An 18,335-nucleotide genomic window follows, 5' to 3' on the forward strand; every position below is an offset into this window, starting at 1 on the left:
GATAGAGGAACCTTGAATGATTCACCTGAACTCCACCTACCGAGCCTCCCTGCGCCTTATTACCTAGGTAGGGTACTAGGTAACTATGTACCAATTGCATTGCATTGTTGAAAAGGCTGTCGGGCGATGTACTATACTAGTGCTGTTGGTGGCACGGACACTTTGTTTAGTAGGAGAAGCAGACCCGCGTGGCAAAAGATCTGGATTGAAACCCAAATCTTCGATGCTTAACATAATCTGACCCGGCTTGGAGATGAGTTCACGTGGAGAAGTCAACAACATATAATCAGGGACATCACAATACGATGTAGGTTGATTATGTGTATACTAAAATTGTAACATTGCCTACCTAGGTACACTTCTTTCACTTCCTTCATATTCATCTCCATCTCTTTTGCGATGAAGCTTCCTCGATTCCCCCCGAGCCCCCCTCAAGACCCCAACTAGGTACCTTCAGGCTATGTTGATCAGGCTTTCTAGTGGAAACCAACAACTCTCGTATTCGCATATTTGCAATCGGACGAATATGCCTTGCCATGTTACAATCATGCATATATAGATATTCCAGATATTGACAGATACACTTCCTCATAGCAAATCATCTTATTGCCATCAACATCCCAAGGCCTATAGTCTATAATCATGATCAGAGTTGGTTTTGAATTATTAAGGCTATGTCATGAGAACCTTCGTTTTGCATCTCAAAATAATCAATTCCATGTTTAATGAATCCTTCAAGTGGGAAAAATCACTGCTATCCATCATCTTGCCCTTTTCCATTGCCAATTCTCCCATTGTATTCCCAACTCAAAGCCATTTCATTTGCTTGATTGCCCTCATCCATAAATCCATCATCATCATCATAATCACAGATATTACAATCACTAATTTTATGTTCTCCCCTCCCTTCCAAAGCACAGCTCTCACGTTGAAGTACTATTTCTCATCTTTTTTTTGCCATTCCTATTCCAACCACGACAAGAAATTTTCCTTCTTCGTATCGGGAGAGATGGTTGGAGAATTCGGGGACTACTGAAGGCAACTAGATCTACGTCTCTCTCGTGGAGTGTAAATCACCCTCGGATGGTTTACCTATATGTTTATGACTGTTAAATCAATTTATTGAAATGTATTCTATCCAAGCGGAGGAGAAAAAACAAAAGATCACTTACGAATATTCCCGCTCCACCAATGCCATATGATCTGCGTCGTTCGCCCTGTACATCTTTTGTTGCCGATCCAAAGGATTCCCCAAAAATTTTGTTCGTTCCCTCATCAGAAGGTGGAAATTTTGATGCCATCGTTATCGACTTTCTCTTTTCTGGTAGTGATTTTGCCGTTGACGGAGCAGGTCCTGATATGACTGCAAGCAGATAATAACTTCCAAATTCCCTATTTGAGTTATTTGCCTCGATTTTTGTGCCTTTCGAGTGACTTGACAAGTGCCAATTTTGGCCAAGTGACGATCGACGTGATTCTTGATAACTTTGAATAGATTCGGCGATGCTATGATCTGAAGGAACAAGAAGTTGTTCAAGAGAAGAATTTTCTGCACGATATATCGTATATGAGGTTTGTCCTGCAATCTTTGATGAAAATCTTGACTTAATTCTTGAGCGCTTTTTAGAACCAGACCTTGAACATGAAAAAGATGATGACAAGAAAACAAAGGGTGAAAGAGACACCATATCTATCTCTATGTTCGTATCTACGCTAAATCTGTGGAGGCAAGTTCGGCAAATGATAGACAGAAGGGGTGAGGAGAAACGAGAAAGCAGATTGGTTGCAATGTATGGCATACCGAATATATACATCATCTGGCACCTGATTTCTCTGGAGACAATCGCCCACACAATAAGAATCATGCTTATGTGGAGATATGTTAACGTGTTTTCATAGGGTATCCAAAATGTGATTATCTTGATTGAGCCATGAGATGAATTACCAGTATGACGTTACATGATCGCGAATCGCTTGTATGGAAGCCTTTTCTCTGTTTTGAATATCATAGGCACATCTAACGGTTCATTGCAAGAGACATACATACCGATCGGCCCATAAACAGCAAAATCCCTTCCCTGGTTGTCACTGGATAGATTGCAAATTACCAACGGCAGCGAGCCATCTACCGTATATGCATGAAGCCATGTGAAATGGGCATTGGCAGGGGTGAGAGGAGAGACGAATTTCATATAAAAAACGGCACCAGGATTTTTGGGAAACACAAGCTTTGTGGGGGGGCGCGCACGCAGGCCATACGAGGCATGCAACGTTATCTTTATCCATGTCCAGATCTGCAATGAGTTACCAACCTGGAAATCCCGCAAACAAGCTTTTGCGGGGTACCGATGTAGGTATGTCATGATAACAAACATGATATCTCGACCTTTCAAACTAATTCATTTGTTTTGATGAAATGTTTTCCGTGAAACTTATGTATTTTGACTTTGATCAGTCATTTTCGATCAAGATTCTATGAATGACCAAAAATCAATGCCGATTCCCGCTTACCTACCACAGAAAGACCAAAGTTTATATCCACGATTTCACAAAAACGCTGCAAACATTGCGAATGTCTCAAATCCCAGTGTCTCATTCCCTATTCACTCTATCCATCTTCCTACAATCTAATCTCAAATCCATCTATAGTGTTACATTGACTTCACTCCAAGTACGGGCGGGGGCATTGCATTAAGTGTACAGTGACACCCGTCAAAATGTCCAAACCCGTTTATCGCGCTTCTGCGCATGCTTTACGTGGACGGGTCACAACTATCCATTGAGTCGGATTGGTCGAGTCTTATAATTTGTGTTACGTTGTGTAGCGCTTTGTGTTATGGATGGGCTTTATGCGAGTTGGTCTTTCTTTTGGACATTGTGTATGGGTCTGAATGCGACAATTATGCAGGTGCCAAAAAGGGGTTGCAGATATTCTGGGCATTCTGGGTGCTGTGAAAGATGTCAATTGTGCAGTGATGTATGTCTGATTATGGGTATGTCATGTAAGATCTTATATCAGGTCTCATACGAGGTCTTATGTAAGATTGAATTATGCATGAAGTATCAAATATTATTCGATGCACGTGTAAGAATTATGAAGCTCGGAGACTGAGTGGTCTTTGAAATTTGGAATGGGATCTATGATAATATACGGTGCGAAGAGAGGATTTAGGACGGGAGCTCGGAGACACAATAGGGATCTGAGACGGTTATTTTGTCAAGGTTTTGTTTGCACTGGCGAATTACTTCCATACTATAAACTTGCACATGACTTTTCAGAAAGATACTATTTATCCAGGAGAGCCTCTGGCATTAGGAAAACTCTGGTCCTTGTGGACAATGAAGTTAAGGAGTAGCGGCGATAAAGATACGAGATGGTATGGTTGTTTCTCAATATATCAATTCAATCTTTGTGCAAGAAAGTTGCATTATCTTTTCAAGTAACAATAGGAGAGAGACATACGAAGTGAATACTGCGAGTATAATAAAGAATATCCTCATTGTTTGTAAGGGCTCACATCAATAAACATGCACTGTGGTGCATTTTCTACGCGTGGCGAGATATCACTGAATAGAAACATAATCATGCTTTCTAATCCCGCAGATGTATATTGAAGATTCTTTGGTGATAAGTCAGCGGGTCAAGAACTAAAGGTGACTATCGTGATTGTGCCACCAACATGCATGAACCAACTGCATTTGATGTTGAATTATTACAATTAGCTATCTCCAAGTAGAAAAATCAAAATTGAAAGTTATTAGACGCGGAGTTATTTTCATTCCTTCGAAATCAACAGATATCATCGTCACCATCGCCATCTTCGTCGGGGTCGAATATCCTTTCTCTACAATGTTTTCACATCATCCTGTCCATATTTTTGGAGGCTTGGGCTCTTCTATTGTATACCATTACCAACCAACGAACCATAAGAACCAAAACCGCACGACAATACAATTGTGATATTCCATTCACTTATCCCCACCTCGATCCAATATTTGGAACGGACCTGAAGTTTCAAGAGATTCAACAGTCTCTACGCCATCAGAGCATCACTTTCTCTGCAAATCTCCACAGAAAATATGGAAAGACATTTGAAATCGTCAACTTTGGCACTTTCTCATTGAGAAGTATAGACACGGAAAATATCCAAGCAGTCTATTCTACAAATTATAACGATTGGGGCTATGAGCCCTCAAGACTATCTGTCATGGGACCTTTTTGTGGTCGTGGATTCATCACTACAGATGGGGATACATGGCAAAAAGCTAGGGCTCTCCTGCGTCCAACTTTCAGCAAGTCGAATATCTCGGATCTATCTGCATACAAAGGTGCTGTTGAACAGTTCCTTCGAAATATTCCAGATGATGGCTGCACTACTGTTGATCTACAACCTTTACTAGCGAATCTCGTAAGTGTTGCACTTTGATGAGATAACAGGCGAAGAGATACTTATGATACTAATAGTATCTAGAAACATCCTTGAAATTTCTGATAGGTATTTCCCCAGATACCAGCAATGAGGATGAAAGGAAGAAAGCAACAGAGTTTATTAAAGCTTTCAACGCATCTATGATCGGAATGGAACTCTCATTCATGATAGGTCCTTTCAAATTTCTAATCCCGAAATCACTCACAACTGTTGCTCACAAGCAAGTGTATGAATACATTGATGTTTTAGTTGATAATGCGTTAGAAAAGACACGGGAAGAGCTCACTCACAAGGAAAATTCAAATGTACCAATGCAAAAGAGTCTTCTGGAAGGTCTCGCTAAGCAGACTGATGATCGCATAGAAATTCGTCAGAATATTATTCAAGGGATGATGGCAGCGCAAGGTACTACATACGTTTTGATCAGCAACACGTTATTCCTTCTTTCGCGCAATCCGGATCTTTATGAAAGACTTCGAGACGAGGTACGATATGTGGACCTTGAGTTGTCTTCTCAGCTGTTTGATGTACTACGAGATCACGTTTTCCTTCAGAACATTCTGCGTGAATGTAAGTTAGAGAAGTCTGTGAGATTTAAGAGAGAGACGAATATACTGATGAACCGGCTCTCTAGCTCTTCGCATATACCCTGTGTTCCCCATCATGAACCACATTGCTCTCCGCGACACAATACTACCAAGAGGAGGAGGTATAAACGGAGAATCTCCACTCTTCGCACCTAAAGGTACAACGATATATACGAACCAGTATGCTCTACATCGTGACGAGAAAGTCTTCGGAAACGACGTTGAATCCTTCAAACCAGATCGATGTGATTCCGTCAATTGCAAACCAACCTCTTGGGAATATACGCCATTTGGTGGAGGACCACGGGCTTGTGTCGGTCAACAGAAAGCACTGGTAGAGGCGGCGTATACTGTGGCGAAGATTGCACAGGTGTATAAGGGATTGGAGAGTCGTGACGATAGAGACTGGGAGGGCGAGTGGAAGTTGACAGCGAAGAATATAAATGGATGTAAAGTTGTATGTATCCCAGCATGAATCGTTCTACTTAACTGGTAGAACCTTTGTAAATTAAACCTCGTAACATCTATCTTCTCAAAAGTCCTGGGTCATAAACGGAAAAGACTCCAAATATACTTCCCAAGTGCTCCAACAACCTACTTCATCACCTAAGAGAAATTGTTCCCTTACACCCTATAATCATCACCAATCACGCTCCTTTGGACCCTTACAAACTCTGCTCGCAACGATATATCACTTTCAATGAAAGCCTACTGCCCAAGTGAGCCGAATCGATATTTATATAACATGTCAATCGAAAAACTAAAAGGATTCCCGCAACCACTGACCCCAATCTACGAACAAACCCCTCAGCATAAATAACCATTCTATCACAACACAAAATCTTGAGCTAGCATCATCATGATTCGCTTCACCCTTCATACTTCACACAATTAGCGTCACGGTAAAGTACGACGCAATCACCAATCAAGTCGCGATAAATTACCCCACCACAGCTCATAGAGCTAAACTTGTTTGATTAGCAACCGCAGCACTTAGCTTCGTTGTACAATTTAGCTTGAAGTATTTAGCTCCATCATATCAGCCAGCTTCATTTTGCCAGTTGGGTTCATCGCGCGCTATACCCTCTAAATCATATCAGAACCCGTGATAGACATATGGAATGGCAATACCACAAAGAAAATCTATCATAAAGTAGATGCTGAGTGTGTGTTACTACTTTGATATGAAGCAGATATCTCAGATTTCATCTGTGGTGAGGGTGTTCTCCTTAATTTCTCTTCTAATCAAGAACAGCTTTGTCGAAGATGTCCTGGAGACTCTCTTTTCACATCCAGATCCATCGTTTAGGAAGACTAGAATTGGTGTAGACAGACAGAGTGTGCATAAACGATTTTTCTTCAATGGAAGGATTAGTGACACTTCTTTTGTTGTCACAAGTCGTTCTTATTTTCGTATTTATCTTGAGAACCCTTCCCCGCTCCTGATTCATATCGTTAATACAGGCCAAGCAGGATGTTTTATCACTTCCTCTAAGTTCTGCTGCCAATTGCAAAATCTATGCAAGTTAATTCGTTCAGCAAATTGACAAGACTGAGTAATCATCATATCGGCGCACCTCGAGGACTAAATCCTATATCTCTATATTCCCCGCTTTCAAAAAATGACATTGTTGCCCTTCTAAAATCTTCCTTTACTGGAATCACCCAGAGATGCTGCTTGATATCTTCTACATCGACTATATCATAACCTCAGCTATTGAAGTTACTATTCCGAAATTGAATATCGCTACAGGATACTGCTTTGATTCTGAACCTCTAGACACCACATGTAACGCCTATCATGTGGCAAGACTCGCATTTGTCGAGAAATATGCACGAATATGAAAACAAGAAACGAAATCCATGAAACCTTCCGGAAAAAATTCCAAAATCAAGGATTATTTGGAGCAGGATGAAGATTCATTGCAGCCTCAAGTAATACCAGTAGATGGATTTGGAATTTTATTACAAAGCGATCGATCATCCAACACATCAGGGGGTTTCAATTTCCCGTGCCATTACCCCTCGTGTAGGTTCGCAACTCCGTTTTTGCTCACACAATTCCAATAGAGATAGTTAGGCATGATAGCATCATCGAAACCCCAAAATTCGTGATACGCTGTGTAACTTACAAATAAGAAACGACGCAGGATCGTGACACCAAGAAAGAGGGGTAGTGATCTTGGAACAATCAATTACTCGGTTACAAACAGGGGAATATCCAGAGCGACCCACACGCTAACTGGCGCCAACAACTCCCGCAATCTAGAGGGTTAGCAACAAGGTAAACTGTGGCGTTTGTGCAATAGCTGAAAGGTAGCTAGATGATATGAATCGTACGAGCCAATATCTGACGCAATGGCAGCTTAAGAGAATAAATAGGGTAGCATGCAGGTACTCGCGAGTCACGATGATCACCACACCATGAGGAACACATGTTTCATAAACAACAGCGATAGGAAAAAGTTGTCTGAAAACCTTTAATAATCATCTAGACGAGAGGGGTGGCGTGCGGGGAAAACCCTGGACGGATCCGCATTCAGTTACTTGCATTAGTGTCACAATGTCAATCACGCTACATGCATCATTAGCATTGCATATCAGCTTTAATATCGCAATGCCGCTGAGGGAAAAACACGAGTCAATTGATTAAATGATACAATCTGAGGACGATCTGCGGAGAGTACTACTGCACCTTGCCAAAATCGCAATTTTTTGAAGTAAAAGAATGACGAAATGGGTGAATTGCAGTACGTGGTGTTGAACCGAAGGTTTCATTGACATGCAGTGTTTTCTTTCCGTAACTTGCAGATATCTTCATGGCTGGCAGATAGAGGTATACGAAATGGCCTAAAATCTACTGAACAATGCGGAAATGCAGACTATCAGTTGGTGCAATGTTGAAGCGGGATATCATCATTTTCCCTACTCGTTGTCTTACCTATGTAGAAGCTATATAAACTTCAGAATCCCTCCCATTAAATTCAATTCTCAAGCTCAGATCATCCTCCAAAGAAGACATCACTCTACAAAGCTTTTGCAACTTCCATTGCTAGGTAATATTATTCCTTCTTGGATCGATATTTTGGCTTACGCCCTAGATCTAGTTATCAACTTTCGAACTTCCAGACCAACTTCAAGCCAGTCTCCACCAACTACCTCAAAGTAAGCTACGATAAATCACACATCGACTAACAAACCCAGCTGACATCTCCATAGAAAAAATGGGTGCCAATACCATCACCGTAACCAACAACTCCACCTCTGACGTTTCCGTCAGTGTCACATACCACGGAAACGACTTTCAAAAGGGCGGAAGCGAGCTCTGGTATAATCTTAAAGCCAACGGAGGATCCGATACCTGGAATTACAGGTCCGACAATCAAATCGTCAGAGTTGCTAGAAGCCAGAATGCTGGGACAGGAATCGAGTCTTTCCTCGCTGTACCAGGGAAAACCATCTATATCAACTAGTTGCATACTACTGGTGGCAGGTTTTCGCTTCCTTTGATGGAATGAAAACCCAGTAGTGTCACACCCACGATTAAAAGAAATGGCTCATCACAGTAACTTAGCTGTATTGCATACTGAATGAATATAGCAACATAACCCAACAATAATGGCCTTTTCAAAGATTTTAGAGTGTGACTGTGAACCTGAACGTGAACACCAATCTAAATGTGAATAGAAAAAGAGAGGTTGATTAACGAATCAAGTTTGCAAATATCTTTGCTTTGAAAGTTCTCTAAACGCACGAAGTAGCTGGATAGACAAATTCAAGTCCCTAAATACTCAATGAACTTGCATATTTTGTACAGGATATTCCAAATTTTAGAGACATCCTTGGATCAGTGGTTCAAGACTTCTTGCACCAAGTAGGATAGAGTAGACGTTTGCAAAAGGTCAAAAAGATATCATGCTTAAAAGGAGACTTTTGAGTCAAATGCAAAACAATTGGGGTGGTGAAGTAATTTGTCAATGAATACTCGCAAATACCAAAATATCATAATGCAACCTGACCAGCCGATCCTTTTCCAAGCCCTCTGCTTCACTTGCCTATAATATGTCACCATATTTCATAGCCAAAATGATAATCACGGTATATGTACAACTAGTACTTGCATTTACTGCACGCACCTCCCAATCTTATCACGTCTCAACCTTCCTACTCTTCGTCAAAATTTTCCCACATCACCTCTCAATCTCAGCCAGCTTTTCCCTCGGTGGTAGTGCTTCTGGTCCAAAAGACAATGGTAGGAGCTAGATATACCATATTGCATTAATATGTCAAACAAACTTTTAGGCCACAAACAGAATCCCAAGTAAAAGTGTGTACTAGGAGTGAGTAAGTCGGAAAAATAAACGTATCACATACCTCTCCTAACCTCGCAACCATAAAATCCCCATTCTTGTCAAACATAAAAATTGGCATATCCAGCTCGCAGAATTCACGGATACTATATTAATCCACAAAGATTAGCAGTTTCTCTTAATCCAGTATCTCTCATCAAGTCCATAATTCTCAAGTCCCAGCTCCCTCCGGCTCCCTTCATCCCCTCGCTATATCCCCATTTCCAAACCCCCATCCATATCCACACTTCCAGCATCGAAACCCAAACCAAAGCCCAAAAACACAAACAAAAACCAAGCACACTCACAACTGTCTACACATCCCACACGGACTCGCCGGCGGACTAATATCCGTCGCCACGCCAATCGCCCGAAACCCTCTCTGCCCCTCCGTAATCGCCTTCCCAAACGCAACTCTCTCCGCACATGTTCCCACCGGATACGCAGCATTTTCTACATTCGCGCCATCGATGTATTTTCCCTCATGGGTGAGAATCGTAGACCCGACGCGGAAATTCGAATACGGGCAGTAGGCGGTGGATTTGGCGGATGCGCTGCGCGATTGGAGGGTGTGGATTTGTTCGCTGGTGAGGGAGTAGGTTTCGCTGGCGAAGGATATGTCGGATGGGTCGTTGCCGCGGAGTAATTTTGGTTGGGGAAAGGCCATTTTTGTGCGTGTGTTTTGTGTTTTGTTGTGAGAGGTTTGGAAGGAAAGGGGGATGTTAATATGTTGAAAGTAAGTTGAGTTGTGAGTAGAGATAGATATAGATTGTGAGGTGAGGTCATTTCGCGATAGGTAACCTTAATGATAACGATAAAAGGAAGGTGTTTAAGCTCCCCCCCGCTCTATTACCTACTTTTAATTCACGTCAATAGATAAGTTACACAATTAATTATATTATATAGAATTATTTAATTTAAGAACATAGGTAAGCATCCAATTCAAATCATTACCCCATTCACACAATTCTACTTTTGACCGTATTGTTGTAATATTTCAAACTTGATACCTCGTACAAAAAGAACCCCGCTACCCCTCCAATTCGATCACACCTACTCGAGTATGGATATACCAAGTATCGTATACTGGGTTGTGTTTAGCATGTGAAAAACACTTCTTATATTTTCCCTTCTGACCAAACTCTGGTATGATCAACTAAATTCGAAATTTCAATAGTATTCAAACTGAACACCAGTTTGTCGATAGGTAACAGCTCCATCCAGCCCACCCACCAAGAGCCACCATTCTCGAATCTCGAGAGGTTCAAGATTCTACGAGTACAAAAGGTATTCGAGAAGCGTATTCCTTTCACTCGTCCTTCCCATTCCTCATACATTTACACCACCGTTACAAAATATGGGAAGGGGAGAGGGGAGCATCTAGATAGTAAATCATATCATATAAAGATTCTTCAGGTCTACATAGCTTGATAACTTCATAACCTCATAGCTTAACAAGATCTCAAAAGATTCGGGGGCATGCCATCCTTTTCCTCCTTCACTTCCATCTACCCTCCCACTGTCTTCTCCTGCAATCTACCCTACCCACCATCTACACTATATCCCATCTCATCCCATCCCACCAATCCCATCTACCCTACCCACCGTCTACACTATATCCCATCCTACCAATCCCATCACACCAACCCCATCCCTCACCCTTTCTCACACACAACACAACACCAAGCTTACTTGCTTCACAAACCCATTCCCCAATCCAACCCAATCAAACCCAATCCAACCCTAAAAACAACACACCCCTCCTCATCCTTCCTCTCCCACTCTCCCCCTTCCTCCCCCAAGACACAGTCCGCAACAAAACCAACATCACTCAAGCAACCCCACTATTCAATCACAAACCTTCAAACCAACACAGAATCTCTACATTCCATTTCCCCTCTATCCTTTCAGATGCCATTTCATTTCATCTCATGCCGTGCCGTCCCCATCTCTTAAACTCTATCCCCGGAGCTTTCAGATCATGCAGTCTAATCTAAATCTCAGACCCATTCATCATGATCCAGGAACTTTCCTTAATCTCACCTCCGTCTCCCTTCCCCTTCTCCAACTTTTCAGATCTCACATCTACTAGCAGAAATCAATAATCCCGCAAAGTGATCGATAGATTTTTAGTTTTACTTTCATGTATCATTTTCATTTTACTCTTCTCTACCACTTCTTCCGCCCACCATTCTCATTCCAATCAATCACCTATCTACATTCCCCATTCGCATCATCCTAATGCATCCCATCTGCTCAAACTTTACCGTAGACCGAAGACCGAACAGAGATTGAAACAATAGCTCAGCTCAGTCCATCTCAGGCCACTACCTCGCAATATTCCCCGCCTCCAAGATCTCAACATCCCAAACATTCCTTGCACCAATTCAATCTTTGGTGACTTGAATAGGAGTAACTGCGTACGTAGGTCTGACGTATCTATAATGTCACAATATCAGCATCATCTTCTTACCACTCTCCTTCTCCATTCCATTCCTTTCCATGCCTAAGACTCTTCCCAGATAAATAATCAAAACAACGTACCTATCACTGTTATATGGACTAGTCTCACTACCCAACAATTCCTTTTCTCTCTTCAAATCAGCCCAATGTCTTCTGACAAGATCACGATCGGTTTCCGCTGTCAAAAGTGGGATCAAATGGATTCTAGACCACATTTTTTCACGGGCAAGTTCACTGTTTAATATTTGTTAGTAAATTATCCATTTGAATCGTCTGGTTAGGAAAGAGGCGTCCTGATATTTGAACGTATAAATCAAAGTCATATCCAAGCTCTTCAGACATTATTTCTGAATCGTTCAAGATAATTCATGAATTCATCAGACCCCTCAGGAGTAGAGCCTTCCACCGAGATGCCTTTAGACATAAATCTCCCCTTCAATCCTCAACACTCCAAAACCTAATAAAAAAAACACTTACTTCTGTTCCCGGATTCCCTTTCCTACTTTCCAGAATCCATATGTCATAACTCCAGCCATGGCCAAAAGCATAACCGAGGGTCTGAAACCGCGTGCTGGAAGATTTCTCTATAATTTTCAAAGACAAAATATTAGCTTGCCGTTCTTTTGAACTCTGGGTGCCTTTCTTTCTCCTTTCGCCCCACAATCTCGCTCTCCCTTCCGCCCCTGTTCATCTGACTATATAAACATCTGACTATCTACGTCGGACCCGTGTAAGATTAAGACGAGGATGAGGACAAAGAACTAGTGTGATATGCGTATGGAGATCAATCGTCGTGTATCGTTGTTTGGAAAATCTCGCGGTCTCATAATGAATGACGCTCCGCTGGCCCTCCGGGGGCCACTGCCGTGGAGGCCGACTATTTGGTTAATTCCATCCCATCAAACCACCTCTTCTTTCACCACTCTCCTTCCCTATGCACCACACCCAGCACCTCATCCTCATTGACAGATATCAAAAAATCGAACGTTAAATCTCTACCCCTCCATTACCCCCAATCTCCCGATTCCACAAACCCATCACACCTACCCCTCCATCGCAACGCACCGCGTATTCTCCGTTCGCATTTTTTCATATAATCCTCATCTTCCGTCCCCCATCATTGTTGATAGTTCCATCCATCTCATCCTATCCAATTTCTTCAATCTCCCCAATCCCGATGATCAATACAACCCCCCCAATATCAACCATCAAACACAGCAGCACATCCCAACACACAACCATCCACAATTCATTCCGCACTCCCCCTCACAATATCTCAATACATAGCAGTCGCAGTCCCAGCAGTATTCTTCTTCGTTTTCATTTTCGTTTCCGTTTCGTTTCGTCCTCATCCTCGTCGTAGCTATGATCGTGATCGTGTTCATAGTCGTGCCCGTTCCAATTCCATCCCACTACCCCCTCTCCTTCTCCTTCTCCTCCTCCTAATGTATCATCCAGCCCATCCCATTGCAATCCATCTCTCCCATCTTCCCGCTTCTCAATGCCCCATCTCCTCTCCCCTCCTTTCCTCAATCCCCAAACCCCAAAACCCAAACCTCCCTTCCCATTCCCCTCCGCAAAAACAAAAGAAACGAAAAAGGAAATCCCACCACACACCTTATACTGCACGGCTTCATACCCGCCCTTTGGCGGCATATCCTGAGGCATATTTGCTGATTTTTCTTCCCTCAAACTAATATATGTTTCCTCGATCTTCTTTCTTCTATCCCTTGATCGAGACTTCACAAGATAGGATACAGAATATGGCGTAAGTGAGTTGTTTGTAATTGTCAATGTGGTGTGGTATGCTTTCGAGATTGAATGTTATCGCTCAATCAAGCTCTAATTTATTCATGCCTGGAATTCAAGGCCTATAGTTCGTAGCCCTCCCGAAATCCACACCTGCACAATTGACTTGGTCTGAGCGTTCGTAACCAATAAACATCAAGGTTTTACTATGCTCGAGTGCGTATAATACATCAATCCTCATCATCGTCCTCAAATACAAATCTCGTAATCATCTCATCATAAAACTCATCTCAATCTCAATCTCATAGACTCAATAATTCTTCAATCTTCAAATAACGCCCAACTAATGCACAAAACCAGTCCCATCCCGTCCCTTCCCGCCAAACCCCCATCCCAATTCCAAATCTCCCAACCCCAATTCCCAACCATGCCATTCCTATTCACCCAGTTTCCCAGATTCCATCCACAAAACACCTTAAAAGCAATAATAAACCACGCTTCAAAATGATATGATGGCTGACACAAGAGTTCTCGTTTCCTCGTCGTGCGCAATTCCTCCCCTCATGCCAAACAGCAAAGACTCTTGATAAAGTTCGACCCAGGTGCAATGCAATGCAAATAACAAAATCAACCGGCGGCAGCAGCCGCTTCTTCCTCCAGTTCCAGATCAAAAGCAGCCTGCATTTCGGCTTCCAGATCATCTTCAAAACTATGATCACTTTCCTCCGCCATAACTTGATTAACCTCGTCATTTTCATCACCCGTAACCCCCGGGGTAAGAAGACTCGATTCCGTGGTACTATTTGGCGTTTTTACAGTTTTCAGGCCCGTTGTTCTTGAATTAGCTACTCGCTGCTTTTTTGCCATAGTACTTTCTTCTTCACTTTCATCTTCGTCCGTCGCATCGTCGAATCTTCGTTTATGTCCTCTTCTGGAACTTGTACGCGATGTTCGACTGTTGTTACTGTTGTTACTGGTGAAACTTGTGTCGCTCTCTGTACCAGATTCATCATCACCCATGAATTCGGCTAATTCGTCATCTATTGATGACCAATTGAGATCCGTCGTTGGAGAGATGTCACCTCGCGGTTCATCCGGCATGACACCTTCCCCATCTAGCTCAGATCTTGTGTCGTCATCTTCAAAATCTTCACTCTCGGTGTAGTCTGAAGATTCCTCACTATCTTCACCAGGAGATGGAACATTAGTTAAATCGCCACTTTGTCTCCTATCAGCTGGATTTATTTCCACCTAATGGATATATTAATATTGCCCATAAGAAAATAATGGAGAGTTCAACTTACCAAATACTCTGATTCTTCTTCCTTTTTCCACTTGCTCATCGACTGAGTCAACCATTGTTGTGTGACTATCTTAATGTGAGGATATTTTGCCGCTTCTCGAACTTTTTGTGTACGAGTTTTCTGTGACGAAGCAACGACATGAGTGACTCTCTTTGAAACCCTATAATATGTTAGTGACCTTTCGACAAAATACCATGGCAGTACATACTTTTTATGAATTTTGCCACCAAAGCTTTCTATCTGCTGAGCAATTTCAGATCTGAGTTTGGTTAGTATGGATTTTCCCTTGGCCCTTTCCAAACCCCACATGCTAGAGAATATACACAATAAAATTTCTTGCGAAATAGAATCATAGGTGGTATCAACTAACCTCATAAGGTCAACTCCCAAAGGAACTAAACCCGACATTACTATTACACATCCATCTAAAACTTGAGACCTAAAAGTTTGTTAGCAAAACCGTCCTGGGTGGCATCGCTTTTGTGGAGGGGAATCCATACTTGAGACGCGGCATTACAACTGCAATATTGGGTACCACTTTGAGATCGGCAGCTTCGTTCTTGACGTTGACCTTTCTTTGATGTCCAGGTTTTAGTTGTGCAACTCGTCCACCTGGAACATTTACCAAAGCTTTATCATATTCTTCATAGAAAGCTCTGTGCAAATCCGTAAGATGTTGTTGAAGATAAGTCAGTTCGACGTCGTCATCCTTAAGAACACTGTGCCGATGGGTGTGATGTTCAGCTGTGCCATCCTCAACCGCCTTTTCTGCTTCTTCCTGTTTTTTGTCGGCTTCGTCTAGTTCTTCTTGTTTGTGAAGTAATGGTCGATCCCTTAATTGTTGCTCCAAGAATTTCTCTTGCTCCGCTGCTTGTTCAAGTAATGAAGCGTCATCGTCTAAGGTGTTAAGTTTCGGTAGAATTGGTTTCTCAGCTGCTGGTTCCTCCTTGGTCTCTTCGGCAGATTTAATTTCGCTTCCTTCAGGTTCTGTCGGCTTTGCAACTTCTCCAATAGGTGTTTCGACCGTCTCGAGTGTGCTGGTCTCCGGCTTTGAGTGATGTTTCTTTTTGGGTGTGGATATCTTAGGAAGCTCTTCTCTTTTCGGCAGGAAACTCGAATTAATATCCCCGATACCAGTGAAGAAATCATAAGGAACAACCTTGATAAGATTAGGACGATTCATTGGCCAAACGTCTGCGCGATCATCAATAATTGCCACCATGTGCGTGCTCTGAGGGAATAATCTAGCCAGACTCTTTGCCGTGACGTTGCCGTTCTCGTCTCGACTGATGATACGATCACCAAATAATTTCTTTCCAGGGTCGACGATCTTTGCAATATTTAATGCATATGCTCGAGTACCCATAGTATAAACATGTAGCTCATACATTTCGGAGACTTTTGCGAGAAACTCCGCAAGTCCAGGGCGCATTTTAATGTAGTACCAACAACCGGATGCGAGACCGCGAGGACCATCATCATTGAGTTGGAAGGATCGCACATCTTTGACGGCCTCGTAGTTTGGTGAATTGACATCGCGTTGCCATTCTCCAACAGTAGGTTCAATACAAGCATGGATAATGGTCTGATCCAGATCCACCACCAATGAAAGTTTTCGATTCTTAAGTAGCCGCCGTTGTAATTCTTCTTCTGCCTTCGAAGCTTCGTCAAGACTAACTGTGAGGTGTGTTTGGTCGTGGATCATATTGATTCTAGCTCGGTCTGTATCAAGCGTACTGGTGGCCCAAGAGACCTCGGTCATATCTTTTCCACACATCCCACAAAGTCCCGCAAACTGGACAGCATGCGAACAACTTTCTTCAACATCGACAACAGGTCCATCGCTCTCAATTGTCATACCTTCTTTGACTAACCATTTCTCGATAGTACCGTCAGAAGGACTATCCCATGCCCCATACGATGTTTGTTCTTCTTCCCATTGTTCGCCCAATGGATCACCAACCATTAGCTTCCAATGATATTTATATTCGAGGAGTGAGTCTCGCTTCGAAATCGGATCGCCATGTTTCTTGAATAACTTGGTGATTGTAATTGGGTACCTTAAATTCGGACCCAAGGTTAATGTCTTTCCCATTTTGATATCCTCCTTCGCAAAGCCGTCGTTGGATGTGTGATCATGCGATCCCGGGTGGGTCGGTTCTATTTGTTGAAAGATGAATCGTCAGTAACTGAGCTTAAAATAGTCAAAGAGTAGAATGCGCGCGCAGATGAAAGGAAGCTGATGAGCAGTTGGATCGCAAATCGCAAATCGCATATGACAAGAAGCAAGCCACAGCACCTTGTGAGAGGCCGTCGCAAAGCGCAATACAATTCCAGGAAAATTCGCAGAAGCTCAAAGCAAGCTTCAAGGATAGATACAATAGATATCTACAAGCTGTTGAAAGACCTACGAATTCAATTTAAGCTTCTTGAAAGCTCTCATAAATATCGCGTGGAGTTGTTCAGCATTGTAAGATTCCATGTACACCACTTCTTCCTTATTCAAGCCTGTAAGCCACAAAGAAGGTTGAGGTAACCACCAAAATGGGCGGGGATGAAAGATGGGTTTCTTGATTTTGCGATCTTTCAATATATACCTTTTCTTTTCTTTTTCAATTAGGAATTCTTTGGGATTTTGTTTGAATTGTGTTTCCTGTCGGTAAGAAGGTTTCTGATATCCGCGAAAGGATTTGACGTTGTTGCGATTGAGAAAATTGGATTTAAAGGATTGAAAAGTAAGCGGTATTGTAGTTTTTGGAGCTCTGAAGTTGAATCGTTTGTTGACTTTATATGTTCACATCAATCGCACGAACGCGACTACTGTGGAAGCTTATAAAGGGTGGGTGGGTGTGCAGTTGTGTGAATGGGAGTACACCTTGCTCAGTTAAAATAAGGCAACAAGGCAACAAGGCATAAATAAATGTCGAATTGAAGGTGTGTAGGTAGGTAGGAAGAACAGGCAAGATGACTTTTTACCGCTAAAGTTGAGATACACACCCAAACAAGTGAATTTTTGACAAAGGAGGAGAAGGGGGGGACTTTTTATATGTGTGATCAGCTTGTTCCTTGCTCTCGATGTCTATTCTATGAGTGAGGGAACAATGATTGGTTCATGGAGCGGGATAAAAGATGCTACTATAAAAATTACATGGATGAAGTAGAAGAATGAGAAGAATACCTAGGGATGAACATCATCGACATATCATCATCATTCATCGTAACTCCATATTTTCTTTCATTCACTTACCTAGTAAAGCGGTGAGTAGGTAGATATCTATGTAACTCAAATAAGACCAAATCTCGTGACCATGATCTAAATAGACCTCGGGATACCTAGTATGTACTATTTAGGTAGGGAGTTTTGAATGAAGTAAAGTGAATGTGAAGATTGATACGAAAACCTCGAGGGTATATATATACATATATATAAATATATTCAAAAATGTAAAAATT

At 42.2% G+C, this 18,335-nt stretch overlaps 7 protein-coding genes across 7 annotated transcripts; 3 read left to right on the top strand and 4 right to left on the bottom strand.

Annotated features, from left to right (window-relative positions):
* Positions 1-943: 943 nt before the first annotated feature.
* On the bottom strand, positions 944-1,799 carry EAF02_011800 (uncharacterized protein; the record flags this gene model as incomplete). The annotated part of the gene is made up of 3 exons (XM_038907847.1): positions 944-1,032; positions 1,053-1,092; positions 1,173-1,799. 3 exons carry the CDS (start codon positions 1,797-1,799, stop codon positions 944-946), a joined length of 756 nt encoding a protein of 251 aa, XP_038752356.1.
* A 485-nt stretch (positions 1,800-2,284) lies between these two features.
* Positions 2,285-2,631, top strand: EAF02_011801 (uncharacterized protein; the record flags this gene model as incomplete). The annotated part of the gene is made up of 2 exons (XM_038907848.1): positions 2,285-2,354; positions 2,456-2,631. 2 exons carry the CDS (start codon positions 2,285-2,287, stop codon positions 2,629-2,631), a joined length of 246 nt encoding a protein of 81 aa, XP_038752357.1.
* Positions 2,632-3,585: 954 nt separating this feature from the next.
* EAF02_011802 (uncharacterized protein) lies at positions 3,586-6,651 on the top strand (the record flags this gene model as incomplete). Its single annotated transcript, XM_038907849.1, has 4 exons — positions 3,586-3,606; positions 3,798-4,409; positions 4,466-5,000; positions 5,065-6,651. 4 exons carry the CDS (start codon positions 3,586-3,588, stop codon positions 5,490-5,492), a joined length of 1,596 nt encoding a protein of 531 aa, XP_038752358.1. The 3' UTR covers positions 5,493-6,651.
* A 1,590-nt stretch (positions 6,652-8,241) lies between these two features.
* EAF02_011803 (uncharacterized protein) lies at positions 8,242-8,490 on the top strand (the record flags this gene model as incomplete). The annotated part of the gene is made up of 1 exon (XM_038907850.1): positions 8,242-8,490. The coding sequence occupies one exon, from the start codon at positions 8,242-8,244 to the stop codon at positions 8,488-8,490; it is 249 nt and encodes an 82-aa protein (XP_038752359.1).
* Positions 8,491-8,964: 474 nt separating this feature from the next.
* Positions 8,965-10,195, bottom strand: EAF02_011804 (uncharacterized protein). The gene is made up of 3 exons (XM_038907851.1): positions 9,675-10,195; positions 9,392-9,473; positions 8,965-9,276 (listed from the first exon to the last, which is right to left on the bottom strand). The coding sequence occupies exons 1-3, from the start codon at positions 10,031-10,033 to the stop codon at positions 9,208-9,210; spliced, it is 510 nt and encodes a 169-aa protein (XP_038752360.1). The 5' UTR covers positions 10,034-10,195; the 3' UTR covers positions 8,965-9,207.
* Positions 10,196-11,753: 1,558 nt separating this feature from the next.
* EAF02_011805 (uncharacterized protein) lies at positions 11,754-13,497 on the bottom strand (the record flags this gene model as incomplete). Its single annotated transcript, XM_038907852.1, has 4 exons — positions 11,754-11,805; positions 11,911-12,063; positions 12,307-12,413; positions 13,447-13,497. 4 exons carry the CDS (start codon positions 13,495-13,497, stop codon positions 11,754-11,756), a joined length of 363 nt encoding a protein of 120 aa, XP_038752361.1.
* Positions 13,498-14,205: 708 nt separating this feature from the next.
* EAF02_011806 (uncharacterized protein) lies at positions 14,206-16,977 on the bottom strand (the record flags this gene model as incomplete). Its single annotated transcript, XM_038907853.1, has 5 exons — positions 14,206-14,829; positions 14,883-15,042; positions 15,091-15,141; positions 15,253-15,321; positions 15,383-16,977. 5 exons carry the CDS (start codon positions 16,975-16,977, stop codon positions 14,206-14,208), a joined length of 2,499 nt encoding a protein of 832 aa, XP_038752362.1.
* Positions 16,978-18,335: the final 1,358 nt, after the last annotated feature.

The sequence above is a fragment of the Botrytis sinoallii genome, assembly GCF_014898435.1.
Source record: "Botrytis sinoallii strain Bc 23 chromosome Unknown BSIN_036, whole genome shotgun sequence".
NCBI classification, from domain to species: Eukaryota; Fungi; Ascomycota; class Leotiomycetes; order Helotiales; family Sclerotiniaceae; genus Botrytis; species Botrytis sinoallii.

Bases quoted from the DNA above. Each gene is read 5' to 3' on its own strand.
- EAF02_011804 (XM_038907851.1), bottom strand. From the start codon at position 10,033: ATGGCCTTTCCCCAACCAAAATTACTCCGCGGCAACGACCCATCCGAC. The intron at 9,474-9,674 runs GTGAGTGTGCTT...GGATTAATATAG, and splicing joins TGTGGGATGTGTAGACAGTT to TATCCGTGAATTCTGCGAGC. The intron at 9,277-9,391 runs GTATGTGATACG...TGGTATATCTAG, and splicing joins TGGTTGCGAGGTTAGGAGAG to CTCCTACCATTGTCTTTTGG.